The sequence below is a fragment of the Nomascus leucogenys genome, chromosome 6 (assembly GCF_006542625.1).
Source record: "Nomascus leucogenys isolate Asia chromosome 6, Asia_NLE_v1, whole genome shotgun sequence".
In the NCBI taxonomy this organism is placed as follows: Eukaryota; Metazoa; Chordata; class Mammalia; order Primates; family Hylobatidae; genus Nomascus; species Nomascus leucogenys.
In genome coordinates, this window is record NC_044386.1 from 68985210 (window position 1) to 68999608 (window position 14399).

Genomic DNA, 14399 nt, shown 5'->3' on the forward strand with positions numbered 1-14399 from the left:
ATATTTCTTTTCTCTATCCTCCTGAAGTCTGCATCTGTCTCTGAATTGGCTTTCAAAGTCAGATCAGGAACAAAGGTGTCATCCACTGGCACATCAAAACTCCAACATTTAATGCCATCCCCTTCCTATTATCCAAGCGACCTTGAACCCTATGAATTTAGAAGATTAAGGTATTCAGACAGGATCATCCCCAAACGTCTTCCCCATCACTGTGCATCTGCCATTCTACAACCTTCTCTACATTCGAGGAATCCTCCACCTCCTTCCTAAGACTGATCTCTCTTTCAGTTCCTCTAGTTACTATCTTGTCTTCTTCTAGGTAGGTCTCCATTACCAGCTACTTCTCTTTCTGGTCACATGGGAAGAGGATGCCAAATAAAAAGATTTCAAAGCCACAAATTGCTGATTTCCCATCAAGCCTGCAGGCAATCCAGGATGGGGCATGATATCTCATGCCTGTAATCCCAGCACTTTGGGAGGCTAAGGCAGGAGGACTGCTTGAGGCCAGGAGTTCCAGACCAGCCTGGGCAACATAGTGAGATCCTGTATCTACAAAATTAGCTAGGTGTGGTGGTACACGCCTGTAGCCTCAGCTACTCAGGAGGCTGAGGCAGGAGACTCACTTGACCCCAGGAATTTGAGGCTGTAGTGAGCTGTGATCATCCCACTGTACTCCAGCCTGGGCAACAAAGCAGTACCCTGTCTCTAGAATTAAAAAAAAAAAAAAAAAAGACAAAACACTTTAATCCATATCCACAAATCTGACAAGAAACCACTTAACCCAGAAAGTTTTGGGGGAATCAGAAAATGCTATTATGGTTTAGCTCATCTAAGACCCATAGCTTCTTAAGTACAAGGCCAACTACATTTAAAATGTATAATTTATGAGTTATATTCTGCATATTGTGAAATGTCAGACATTAATAAAATGTATGTAAATGGAGGTAGATGATATAAAAAAAGCAAAGAAGAGGCAACGTACCCCATATATTTCAAAATCCTTAGTAATATGTTTGATAATTTAATATTAAGTTTGGTGTTAAGCTTCCTTGAAGCCATGGAAAAAAGGAAAACACACCAGATAACATAATTCTCATTGAGAAAAGGAAGTTGGGTCTCTGACAAAATTTTGTCAGGAAAGATTCTTTCTAGCCCAATTGCTCTTGAACCTGTGAACCTGTGATAAGGGATGCTGAACCACAAAGGGAACAGTGTGCTCCATAGTGGATTTGCAGAAGACACAGATAGCCTCAAATCTCCCAACGATAAGGACTCATGTTGCCAAATATTCTCCTGGAGCAATGAGGACAGAACACATGGGTTGACGAGGTCTACTTTGGCCATGCTGCCAGAAGTTGACCAGACATGGTGGCCCATGCCTGTAATCCCAGCATTTTGGAAGGCGGAGGCAGGAGGATAGCTTGAGCCCAGGAGTTTCAGACCAGCCTGGGCAACATAGTGAGACCCTGTCTCTACAAATAATAATAAAAAAGGAGTTGTTTATAAAATGTTCTTATCCCACCAGCCCTCATGGCTCTTTGATGTTATCCCTTTAAGCAAAAAGATGGTGCCAACACCAACACTTGTTATCCTTCCTGTGGCACAGTCTTTTGGCTCTTGAGTCTGCTCCTACTTCCTTATAGTAAAACCAGTGTCTTGAACCTGGAGGGAACATAGCTGGTTTCCTTTTTGATATTCCACGAGGGAACTCATTGAGGATGGGATAGAAATTTATATTCGAATCAGGAAAAAAGCTTTTAAGTCATTCATTCATTCAAAAAAATCTTGAGGCTGAGGCAGGATTGCTGAGGCCAGGAGTTTGAGACCTGCCTAGGCAACACAGTGAGACTTCCTCTCTACTAAAATTAAAAAAAAAAAAAAAAAAAAAATTAGCTGGGTGTGGTGGCACATACATGTATTCCCAGCTACTTCGGAGGCTGATGCGGAAGGCTCGCTTGAGCCCAGGAGGTTGAGGCTGTGGTGAGACCTGATTGTGCCACTGCACTGGGCACAGAGCGAGACCTTGTCTCAAAAAAACAAAAGCAAAAACAAAAAAAGTCTGGCTCCTACTATGTGGAGATGTGCAGGCTCTAGGTATATCGTGGTGGACAAAACCCAGACATGGCCCTGCCTTCATGCAGCTTAAGGCCTGAGGGTCCTGACCTAGTCTAAGGTGTGAGGTGGTGAAGTTTTCCATAAGGAATTGGCATTTGGGCAGAGATCCAAGGAAGAGGAGCAGGGAAGGAGGGCGAGGTGCATCAGACAGAGGGCACAGCCCATGCAGAGCCCCTGTGGCAGGAAGGAAGCAGTGCTTTGAGGAAATGAAAGAAGGCCAAGAAATGGAATACACAGCCTGAAGGAGAAGATAGTGCACGGCAAAGCCGGAGAGAGGGCAGGGCCTTGCAGGCCTGAGGACAGTGGGGGCCACAGAGGGCTTTTCAGGAGAGCCAGTGCAGGAGGGAACAGGACCCCATGAGAGCTGACAGTGCAACATGGATTGAAAGAGCAGAAACAAATATGGAGAGCTCAGGTAGGGGCAGCTACAGGAATGGAAGTGGAAAATGATGGAAGCCTGTACTAGGTGCATTGGGTAGGGATGAAAAAAATAAGTGGATCAGGATGTATTCACGAGGAGAAGTAAACAGAACTTGATGATTGTTAGTGAAGAAGAGGGAGGTGCCACAATGATTTGCCAGTTTGCTAATTGAGCTTAATGGCGATGCCATTCACAGAGAGGGGAGAACAAGTTTGGGAGGAGAACCCTGAGAGCAGGGCCCCTATGACATCTAAGTGGGCATGGTTGGTAGGACGGGGGGTTAAATATCCTGCTGCCACCCAGTGTTGTGTCAATCAATGCTGAATCGTATTGCAAATCTCATCGCAGGACTGAATGTTGGATCTTACAAAATGTTGGAACTTTATGAGAAAAAATAAATGGTTAAATTGTTAGCATTTTATAGGTAAATTTCCAAACATTAGGAGAGAACCATGAATTTGGTTTCTGCACAGAAGCACTAAAAGCACCCTGCGTGGAGGAGAATGATTAATGGGTACCCATCCTGTGTGAACACGCTTGTAAAACTGAGTCATGAGAATCAGTAGCTCAGCTCTGAAAGCTACCAAGACAACAGGGAGACAAGGCAGGGGCTGACATGCTCCTAACCAGACCCTACAGACTGAATAGTGGTGGTGAAGACACAACCGAGAGAAGAGCTGGAAAATCATCAAATGGGAAATGGTGATGCAGAAAATAAAACTAATTTTATATAGAAAGAATATTAAAGAAATGGCAGAAATGCTTGAGTGCTTCAAGTTTGATTTTTAAAGTAGTCACAGGTGCCCAAATAACTACTTTTATTTCCATCCTCCCACCTTATCCCTTGCTTCTCAGCTGGCCTGGCTAAGAGCGAAGGAAAACTCCCTTCTCCTCAAGCCTTCTCTTCTTTCTGTCTTGGGCATTCACCTGTGAGTCAGCCTGACAAGGCCAAGGGAAACGGAGGGGCAAGAACGTGCTCCCATCACTCCTGGGATCTCAGCCGAGGGAAACAGGAAGCAGCATGTTTTCTCTGCCCTACACACTTTCATCCCTATTACGTGTGCACAGAGCCCCCAGAGAAAAACGCAATTTGGTAGTGACCTGATAACCACATTCTTGCAGCTTTGGTCCAAGAATGGTAAAAATCCAAGGAATGCCGGGGAAGGGAGAGGGGGACGCAGAGCAAAACAAAACACAATCTCCATTGTAAATGACTGGTTAAAATTACATTCAAGTTAATGTCTAACTAAAAAGTGGAAATTTGATTACCTGAGGGACCTTGACTTTCTCATGAAGAAATAATTTTTATACCTTGAAAGTTTAGCAATTACTGTTAAAGCATCAAAGAAACATTTCAAAGTTTTATTAAAAATTCACCTTGGTAAGGAAGAAAGGTGGTGCAGGTAACCCTAGAGTTTAGCTGGTTGGATTTGGTTGGGTCACAAGGTGACTGGGTCTAGGAGGGAACTGGGGCCAGGGACCCACAGTTGCCATCTCCCCTCCTGTGGGCTGGGGCAGAGTTCACTGGCCTCAACATGCACCAGGGAGACCTAAGGTGCATCTGTGAATTCTGTTGTAATTGTTTGGGAACTGTCAGCTGCGATATCTTTTTGAAGTCCCACCCTGTTTTTATGGCTCTCAATGTGTCTATTAGGAAACTTTAATTCTGTGTACTCCAAGATAGAAAGCAGAGCTAGGCAGGGCTCCTCTGAGCTCATCCTTCTTGCCACATTGTTAGTGAAACCCTTTGGAACAGTGTGTTATCAGTCACCAAGATCTTTAGCAAGCTGAAAATGCTTTTAGTACATGATAAAGCCTCTCAAAACTTACATGATAAAAAGTGCAGACAGTGAAGGTCGATTGCTCCTGTCTACCCTTTGCCAGTTGCTCTTTCCCAGCTTAGGGTAGAGCAATACTACGAAGCTTGGAAAATGCCACCATTTCTGTCGCTAGCGACCTGACTTCATTTACTCATTCACTGGTTCACACATCCTGCATTCATTCACTCTGCACTTATTAAGCATTACTGTGGAGATTAGGCTGACCTTGCTGGGTACTGAGGATGTCAATGTGTCTGAAAGACACACCCTGCCCTAGTTTAGCGGATCCCACCCTCATGGGGCCAGACACCTCACCCCCCACCCTGCACCCCACCCCTCCCAGTTCCCACTCTCAGGGGAGCCCCAGGAGGGAGCCTTTTCCTCTGCCCTGTGAGGCTGGGAAAGGTGTTGCCAAGGTGCAGCAAGCAGCTAGGCCGGATGAGGAGGGCAGTCCCCTGGGGAGGACCATGCTCCCAAAAGGAAGTTAGGAGCAAGAGCTGGGAGAAAGATGGCTTTCTGTAGCTTCCATTAACCTTGCGGAAACACCCCCACTTTGGGGTAGGGGGTGAAGGCAGTCAAGAACTGTTAGGTTTTCTTTCGGCCCAGGATAAATAAATAAATGTCATTCCCTTCTATATCCAATGCACAGTTATACCTAGTAACTTTCTCATTATTTCGTGGGAATCCCGTTAAAACGTAAAGTTTAAATAAAACAGGAGAACTCGGAGTACATGTTTAAATGAACTCTGGCATCCCCCATAGAGTGGGGTGCCCGAGTCAGCAAACCCTTCCTTGGCCCACGGGCCCGCGGTGGGGACGCTACACATACCTCTCAGAAGTGACCCGGATGCGCTCGTCGCTGGACGACTGCTGCTCGTCCTCCTTCTCCCGGAAGTGCTCCTGCACACACTGCTCCTCGAACTCATGCAGCCTCTTTAGCTCCTCGTCGCTAAGGAAGAGCTCTGTGTGAAGGGAGAAGTGTCGGCCACGTGAAAAACAAGAAGAATCAGATTCGTGGCATCAGTGAGAATTTCACAGCCCCACTTTAATTAAGCTCTCTTCTCCGCCACTCCTAAGGCACTTCGCCACTACTCCAATTGATTTTTATCTAAAAAGGGGTTGTCATACGCCCCAACCCTCGATCAGTTGGAGCCAAACAACCCGCTTTTAAACATAAAAAACAAAATTACATTTACTGGGAAAGTAAAGCCAAATAATATTTCCTGGAAAACTTTTTGCACTTATTTTTATGAGTAGAGTCAAACGTATAGCATTACTTTCTCATTTTCTTTAGATGCAACAAATTAAGACGTTTTGAAAGGAGCATTGAATTTATATAGAAATTTATAAAGTAGAGTTATTTTAGAGAATTAGCTCAACTTCTGATCTCTATGAGCTGGCTTTCCTAATATTACTTACTAACAAATTAACGAAACTAGAATAAAGTGGGTACAAAATCAGAAGCCTTTTGAAAAGAACAGCAGTTGGACTGAGTGTGGTGCTTTTCACACGAGCAAGTAGTTGAGTGAGATTTCTGTGCGGATGTCCAATTGGAACACTATTCTGAGATCAGCCCAACTTAGAAATGAAGAGCCCTGCACATACTCAATCCACGATCCCGTTCCTCTTGGTCCCCTTCTCTCTTTTTCCTGCAGCGGCCGCTGAGACGCATAATGATGATGTAGATGTGGCTTAAAATGATCATCGGTGGGGGCAGGACTGGCCTGTCATGAAATGTCATAATCAGCTGATATCGCTGGAACTTCCACACCTGGTTGGATATTGATTTTACTTCAAAGAAGGTATTGCTTTAAAAAGAAGACATTTTTACAGTTAGTTATATTACTTTTTATAGTGATTTCCCAGAGCAGTCAGAGTTACTCACATTTAAATGAAAATACTTAATGAGATGGCCTTTTAGTGCCCTATAGTACTGATTCCTTGATTATCCAATCTTTTGATTTATCCATCAGTGTGGATTATCTGTGCTTAAGGACATTGTATTCATAAATAGCTAAGTGTAATAAATTGCTATGTACTGTTTTCTTGGAAAACCACACCACAATCTACTCATATACTCAGGAAATTTAATTTCCTATGTGTAGAGGTATAAGCCATTTAACTAAATGTTTTCACATGTTTAAACTTTCAATTCAGTCTAACAAGTAGATGACTACTTTTTTTTTCAACTGAATTAATTAGTTGTTGAACTTATTTGATTGAAGGTTCGTTGTTTTGGACATGGGGTAGGTACAATCTTTGTCTTATTTTAGCTTCCAACAGGAAGCAGTAAGTGCGTGATTTCATTGTCTGCCAATACTGGGACCTTAGGAAAACCAGTTACCTTCCCTGACCTTAGTTTTCTCATCTCTCAAGCCAGAAGTTTGGACCAGGTTTTCTCCAATGCCCTGTTCAAGTCTAAGATTGCATATTTCTGTGAAGGATTTTCCCCTCTATATTTTTCATCTTAGAAGCTAAAATCAATTTTTTCAATATTTATTGAGCATGGTCAACATACTCAACACAACATGCCAAATAGGCAGGTTTTATAAGAAACTTGATTTAATCCTTTAAGCTATTTTTTTCTTAGGCCATTTTATCTTCTATAAATGATCAGAAAAAAATGTTTTACTAGTATTACAGTAATTGTAACAGCTTATGAAACTAATATTGCCTTTTCCACCTCTGCTGATGAATAAAAAGCATGACTTAATCAAATATTCTGTACCCCAGGAGACTTTCATCTAAGAAAATATTTTCATTAGATTAAAATACACGCTAAAGTGTTAAAATACTAACCAAGATTAAATTTAAATGTATTTAAGTGTCAACTCTTGATTTATGAATACATTAAGACTAAGTTTCAACAAAGAGAATGCAAAAATTGGATCTACTTAAAAACCCTAATTAAATTATCTGCAAATATATTAGTATCTTGGGAGAGTTCTGAGATTAAATGGAAAATCCGTACAATAATAAATAGTAAGCATGTGGTCATCGGCTGTGACACGTACTTGAACACAGCAATCAGCAGGTTCACCAGCAGGATGTTGGCGACCAGTAGATAGCACGCCATGAGTGCTGGCGTGAGCCAGGCGCCGGGGATACAGGGAGGAAGCCGCTTGCCCTCCTCATCATATAGGTTCTCACCACAAGGAGCTGAAAGAAAAACATAGTTTTGTCTTTGCTTTTTACATGTAATGAAAAGGATAAATATCTCTTACATATGTTTTTCAATACCTATTTCTTTTTTAATATGATTCTTTCTCATTTCATAAGCAATATTTTTTCCATGGGAAAAAATAAACTCTGTAGTGCCAGCTACTTAGGAGGCTGAGGCAGGAGAATGGCGTGAACCCGGGAGGCGGAGCTTGCAGTGAGCCGAGATCGAGCCACTGCACTCCAGCCTGGGCAACAGAGCAAGACTCCGTCTCAAAAAAAAAACAACTCACACAAAGAAAAAGTTCAGAAACTCATATCTGCGCTCAGAGATAGTCATTCTTTGTCATATTTCTAAACATTTTCCCATTTCTTTATTGTGGCTTTCAAATATAAAAGTCTTCATTTTTAAGCAGACAAACATATCTTTACGTTTTTTCCCGTTATTGTTATCCATTTGAAAGTCATTGTGGCTTCTAATTCTTTAACATTAGCTTATGTTGTCTTCTGGTTGTTTTCTTGGTTTCACTGATACATTAAATTTGAAAATATTTTTGTTATGTTGTATGGGTTAGGGATTTCCTCTACTTCCCACATTGTTTAATCAACTGTTTTGGTGCCATGTTTGAAAAATAATCTTTTCTCCCTCTGCTCATTTGAAATGCAACTTTTTATCACAGGGGGTCTATTTCTCCCCTAAAAAAATAGGGTGATCCCAACAGTGAATTTATGGCTCTCTTTACCTTTTACTGACAGCTTAAAAAGTACTGGCACCAAAAAACAAGAGAAGTATTTGAAAACAGTTTAAGACTACTAGTAATCAGCTAAGGAAAAGGTAATTAAGAAACACATTCCATAGACTAGAATAATCAATTCCATGTAAACTTACGATTAATTTCCATGGCGTAGACTACATAACGATTGGAAAGCAGGATTTTTGTTTTGTTTTGACAGGAGGGGAGGAAAGAAAATAAGACGATGGTTGAGAGAAAAGTAAAACAAGTGGTTTAACACATAACTGTTTTGCTGTGAAGAAATGCGAATATTTTAAGCTTGGGAAATATTGATTCACACTTAGAAACAGTGATCTATTTAGAAGAATTACATACATTAATCATTCTAGAAAATATATATCATGGATATTTATTTTACCATATGTCATAAGCAAGAGCAAAAGCTCACTAGTTAAAAATACTGTGAAAAAGACATGATGTTACTGGCAGATGATCAGGTTAACCAATCACGTGCTCCCTGTATTCCAACACAAACACCTCGTAAGCACAAATAACTACAAAATTATTAGTTAATAGTCAGATCAAGAATCAAAAACCTACATTTAATTATGTTACTGAGAATAGCACAGCCTGAAGTTTACCTCTTTACCTTCTCTCATAACCCAATTTAATTTAAAAAAAAAAAAAAAAGCTCAGCAATAAAAATACTACAGTTTATGCCTGGAATCCAGGAACTTTTAACGTGTATGTGTGTCTACCTAAACTAATATTCTTTTGAAATCAAATTAGATTTTTATGTTCTGGCTTACCAAGCTACTAATACACTTCAATAGTTGACTTTGTGATACTTGCAATAATGACATGGTCAGAATGACATTATAAAAGTTAGAAAGAAGCTACTGCATGAGCTGGTTATTGTCTAACCTAGAGGCAGTAGATATACACTGACAGCCCTACATTCTATATGAGAGGAGGATGATAAAAACTTTCTATTCCCTAATAGCAGAGCTCTGGAAGCAGCAGACATGCTATTATAGCTGATGCTTTATGATAAATCACAACATATAAATGAAAATGTTGGTCCTGAAATGGAAATGGGACTAAAAGTGCCTCCTTCACTGGTGGAACATTTATTCAACTGTCCTGGTGAAATAGTGTACAAGAACATTTGAGCTTTACATTCCTTCAATCCAGAAGACACCAACTCAGCCTGCAGAGGAGCTGGACCTACATTCCCCAGAAATCTGTGCAGGATCATAGCCCATTTCCTCTACTAACATCCAGATTATTTTTGATAATACAAAATAGCACTCTAGTAGGGAAGAAGAAATGGGTAGCTATGTGGAAAATGGGCTCTGATGGCTTGAAGAAGAGGATGGTTGGACGTACCAGTTACTCTGCCCTGTTCACTAGTTCATTCTACTGGAAAACACTACCAGCCTTATCCTGGGGTGGGGAGATACTGGGTTGAAGAAAAACTAGGCTATTGGCATTAGAACTGCATTCATGTGACAAGATGTCCATCAGGTCCAGCTCAAGGGAAGTGAGACTCTTGGAATTCTAGTGAATTATTTTTAGAATAAAAGAAATGACTGATGTCTGAAAATCCATGTTCCATAATTTGTCCTTATTTCTTTGTAAAATAATTTGATGCCTATGGTAGAGTGACAAATATTTTTTACTTCCAAATTAATACATGTTCTTTCATTAATTTGGAACTGATCATCTGCCTCAGAAGCAGGGAAGAGAATCTTACTATGAATTCTACTCTTACGGTCTATCTGGTCTGCAAACACCTCTCCATAGATCATCCAGTAGGGCATGTAGAAGATGTTTCGGGCCAGTTTCCAAGAAGGCTTCTCCTCTGGATGCAGAATGGCTTGACGGGCTACTCCAAAACTCATGAGCACGACCAGCATGATGACCACAAAGTACAGCATGTCGATCATCTGAGTAAGGAGAACATTTGTCTCTCACTGTCTTGGCTTGTGGGCCAAGTTCACCCTGGCTCATTATATTGCTCTCTCTGATTAAGCATTTCACAAGTGCTTAATTAGGATGAAGAAAGCCTCTTTCCCTTCCTTCCTTCCCATCCCTGGGAAGGCTTTTTCCTACTCCATGCAATGCTTTATGCCTAGGATGTCTTCTAGAACATTGCTATCCTCATCTGCTTTTCATCCTTCTTGCTTCTCCTCTGTTGTTGCCCATAAACACATGTCCCTTAGTAACTACAACTGCAAATGGAGAAAGGGAAGAATTATGAGAAAAGATGGGAGTTTGTAAGGGATACTAAGGAGTAAGAGGAGCAGATACCTAAGGAAATAAAACGATAATGAATTGAAAGTATAGACCAACATTTATTCATTCACTACATTTATTCATTCACTACACTACCAACATTTATTCATTCACTACACTGCTGAGTGGTTACAGTGAGCAATGCCCTGGTTACTGTAGATACTAAACTGGTATAATTCCTAATTTTGAACATCCCTGAAGATGGAGGCCCTTGCTGGAATTTACTAAAGCATACATCCCTTAGCTCAAAACCACTTACCCTATAAAGAGTCCTTCCCAAATGTAGGAGGCTCGCTTTCTTCTGGCACCAGTCCTAACACTGAGGCTCTTTTGGGTAATATAAGGATGACCTGCTGGTTCATTTTCAGTTTCATATCAGTTTCATATTCTCTGGCCTGTTCTGGAGTATAAGTCATCATGGTCTAATCACATGGACTTCCTGTGTTCACTCCAGGCCAGAGTAAATGAGCTGAAGATCATCTGGAGTACAGGTTGGGGATTGGCCCTGGGTTCTCTTTTGTCTCCGGTTTCTACCACGTTAGGAGGTTATAAATCAGGCGGGCTTTTTTTTTTTTTGGCCATATATACATTCTGAAGTGGATGTAGTCTCATAGAACATCAAATTCATGTCCCTGTACTAAAGAATGCTGAAAATATGTTTCCAGCCATCAAGAAGTAAATGTTTTGAGACATCTATTTTGCTACTGAATTCCTATTGCATCAAAAATTGATGTTCTGTTATGTCCTGGGAAAGTGAAGTAAGCTCTTATAAAAAAAACGAGGCTATTTTCTTTTATATTGCTGTCAAAATAGACTCATTGTCTATTTTAAATCAGAAGGAATAAAAAACAAAAGTAATTAGTCACCCTACAGTTGAAATATGGTATGGAAGAAGGAAGACAGTATATATTGAGTACCTGATATATACTGAGAGATATATATATGTGTATGTGTGTATACACACACATATATACAGTGTATGTATATACACTATATATGTATATATGTTATGTATATATACACAGTAGGCCCTCAACTCGTGTTTTTCTATTGGATTTTATTAAGCTATCAACATGTAGGAGAACTGTGTATCTTAAAGCAAAGAATATTTCCTTTAAAAAGCCAACTGTAAAAGAAAAAACAAATGAAATTGAAGGAAGCCATGCCCAAGGCCTGTTCTTATGTCCTAACCACAGCCAAAGTCTCTCTGGATACCCACAGGATGCCATTACTAACCATCTTTCCAATCATCATCACGTATGGCCCCAGATACTTGTTGACACCAAAGATGTCCAGGACACGGATGTACCAGAAGATGATATCCACACAGTAGATCACCCGGCCATAGCCCATGTAGGGCTGGTTTTGTAGGCGAAGAATTGCTCCAATCATGAATGTGGAAATGGCCACGAGATCTGTGATGTTCCAGTACTCCTGAAGCCAAACTTTGATTTTCTGGCTGAGTTTGCCTGGTTCTGACATGAGGATCTGAAAACAAACCCCAAAGAACAATAAACTGAGATGCCATATTAGAAGTCTTGTCTTAGAATCTTGGAACAATAAGACTGGTGGAACATTCCAGGGCATCTGGCCCCTTTCCTACTCAAAACGTTTAAACACTCTTCTCAGGCAGGGAGAGATATCTAGAAAGGGAAATTCCACGGAATCCTCCCTATTCTTAGATTCAGGGTTTTACAAACTCAGGAAATGCCTTCTAAATTATGTCCTTCTGGCTGTAATTAAAGCAGCTGCATTTTGATTTCTTTTTTAATTATCTGGACACGTGCCTGTTACTCCACATTCCAGAGTCACACAGGATGAAAACTCTAGAGCATAGATGAGCCCCACGTGGCCCCACAGAGGGGCAGTCCACCCAGTGGAGATGGCAGAATGGCACTAGGAAATGTTTTGATTTGGCAAAATTCCTTTGCAACTTAGACATGAGAAATTAGGGGAAAGTTAGACCAGGTTTTCCCCTGCTTGAGATATTATCCTTTCAAAATCACTGCTGCTTAAGGGGAGACTTCCACAGAGTAAAATGGAAGATATTTAGCAAGCAGCATGCACAGGCGTGCGCAGAGCCTTCCCAATGGCACAGCTGTCTGTGGTGCCACACTGGGGTGGAGGGTTGCCGTGCCAGGTGGTACTCCTTCAGTTGCAGGGGTCTTGAGGATCTCTGTGGTAGGATGGGGCAGTGGCTATCTATCAGCCCACACAGAAGGGATTCACTAGTTTAACAACCCGTGAGCACTAGCTAATGGCCACCCTCTCTCTCCTATAACTGGAAGCAGGTTTCTGGAATAAAGAACAGTGTCTCGGTGTATGGTGGACCCTCAGCAAGGTCATGACGGCACAGCAATGGTAAAGCAGGCCGCTCAGGAAATACCAGTTGCAGCATCTGCAGAATTTGAATGAAGCCCTGCTAGAAAAGGAACAGTAGTAGAAGGTGGCGTGTATAATTTTGGATTCAGTGCTCTTTTGGTTTTTCAGGCTCTCGTTAGACTGATGCCATCAGATTCCCTCTACCTGGACTAGGTTAATAATGTTTTTCAGTTCAGTGAAAGGGTCAACAGTTACTGCAAAATAATAGTATTGGTTGTATATCAGTTGGAGAAAGGATATGAAATGATGCTGTGGGCTTTTTCAGCTCAAGTGCTTTTTTGCTTGGATACAGGCTTTGTCTTTATAAGCAAATTTAGTGAATTAAAACTTCTGAATGATATTGGAAAGGAAAGTATCCGGCCCGTCTTTCCTCTGCTGTCTGCAGAGATTGCTTACTAGGAGTTACATTTTCACTCGAGCCCTCTGGGATAACAAGAGTCATGTGTGAGATGGTATCTGTTCTTTTGCAACACTGAGTTGAAAATCCTGTTCCCTCTGTTTGCGGCAGATGCTCTAGGCCCTTCCCATATCCCCTGGAGCTTTTCCCCAGGTGGGCTTGCCCACCCTACCTGCTGCAGGTGCTGCTGTTAGGCCCACACCTGCCCCCTTCTGGGAGGCTTGCTCTTGGACACTTGGATCCATGTCTCTGGTGGGTACCAATGACTAATTGAGGTGGGGCCCAAGGGTGAGACAGACTCCACAGTGTCCAGTCCACTCAGAGCCCCCTACAGGATTAGGCCAAGGACAGGGTCCACCTGAAGCCACACCTCACTTAGCTCCTTTTCCTCCTGACTAGGAGCCCTCCCTTCATAAATCCCTTGCACAAGAGTCCAGAGATAAAAGAGATGACCTTTTTCCTGTAACTTTGGGCTTTGGACCACACTGTGCAAGTGTCCCTTGTATCTCTCTTTCTCGCTTCTGATCCCAAATAACTAAGCCAAAATGTGTACCCAGTTGCAGTAATTGGTTTATCTCAGGTCGCTGGCAGCATTTGCTGATGCTTTCCTATGCATTCAAACCTGTTTTCATTATTAAATCTTTATTTTGCCTCGTATTTTGATTTGCAAGTTCAAGTTCATTCAAGATGTATACATCTTAAATAAATAAATGGAATAAACCTGAGATTGTGATACCTCCAAAAAAAGTCCCACGGCTTGTATAATTTGTTTTTTTGTTTTTGTTTTCGAGATGGACTCTCACTCTGTTGCTCAGGCTGGAGTGCAGTGGCGCAATCTCGGCTCATTGCAACCTCTGCCTCCCGGGTTCAAGTGATCCTTCCACCTCAGCCTCCTGAGTAGCTGAAATTACAGGCACCTGCCACACGACTGGCTACTTTTTGTATTTTTAGTTGAGACGGGGTTTCACCATGTTGGCCAGGCTGGTTTCAAATTACGGATCTCAAGTGATCCTCACACCTCAGCCTCCCTAGTAGCTGGGATTACAGGCGTGCACCACCACGGCTGGCTAATT

General features: G+C 41.7%; 1 protein-coding gene across 3 annotated transcripts in view; it reads right to left on the reverse strand.

The window, feature by feature from the left end:
• Nucleotides 1-14399, reverse strand: part of TRPM1 (transient receptor potential cation channel subfamily M member 1) — a 159051-nt gene that overhangs the window by 19938 nt on the left and 124714 nt on the right. For all 3 annotated transcript variants that reach the window (XM_003280312.2, XM_003280314.3, XM_003280313.3), the window contains 6 exons: nt 11784-12035; nt 10024-10198; nt 8405-8425; nt 7371-7515; nt 5962-6164; nt 5186-5318 (listed from right to left, as the gene is read on the reverse strand). In XM_003280312.2, coding sequence (XP_003280360.1) covers nt 5186-5318; nt 5962-6164; nt 7371-7515; nt 8405-8425; nt 10024-10198; nt 11784-12035 — 929 coding nt within the window. The remainder of the gene's footprint in view (nt 1-5185; nt 5319-5961; nt 6165-7370; nt 7516-8404; nt 8426-10023; nt 10199-11783; nt 12036-14399) is intronic.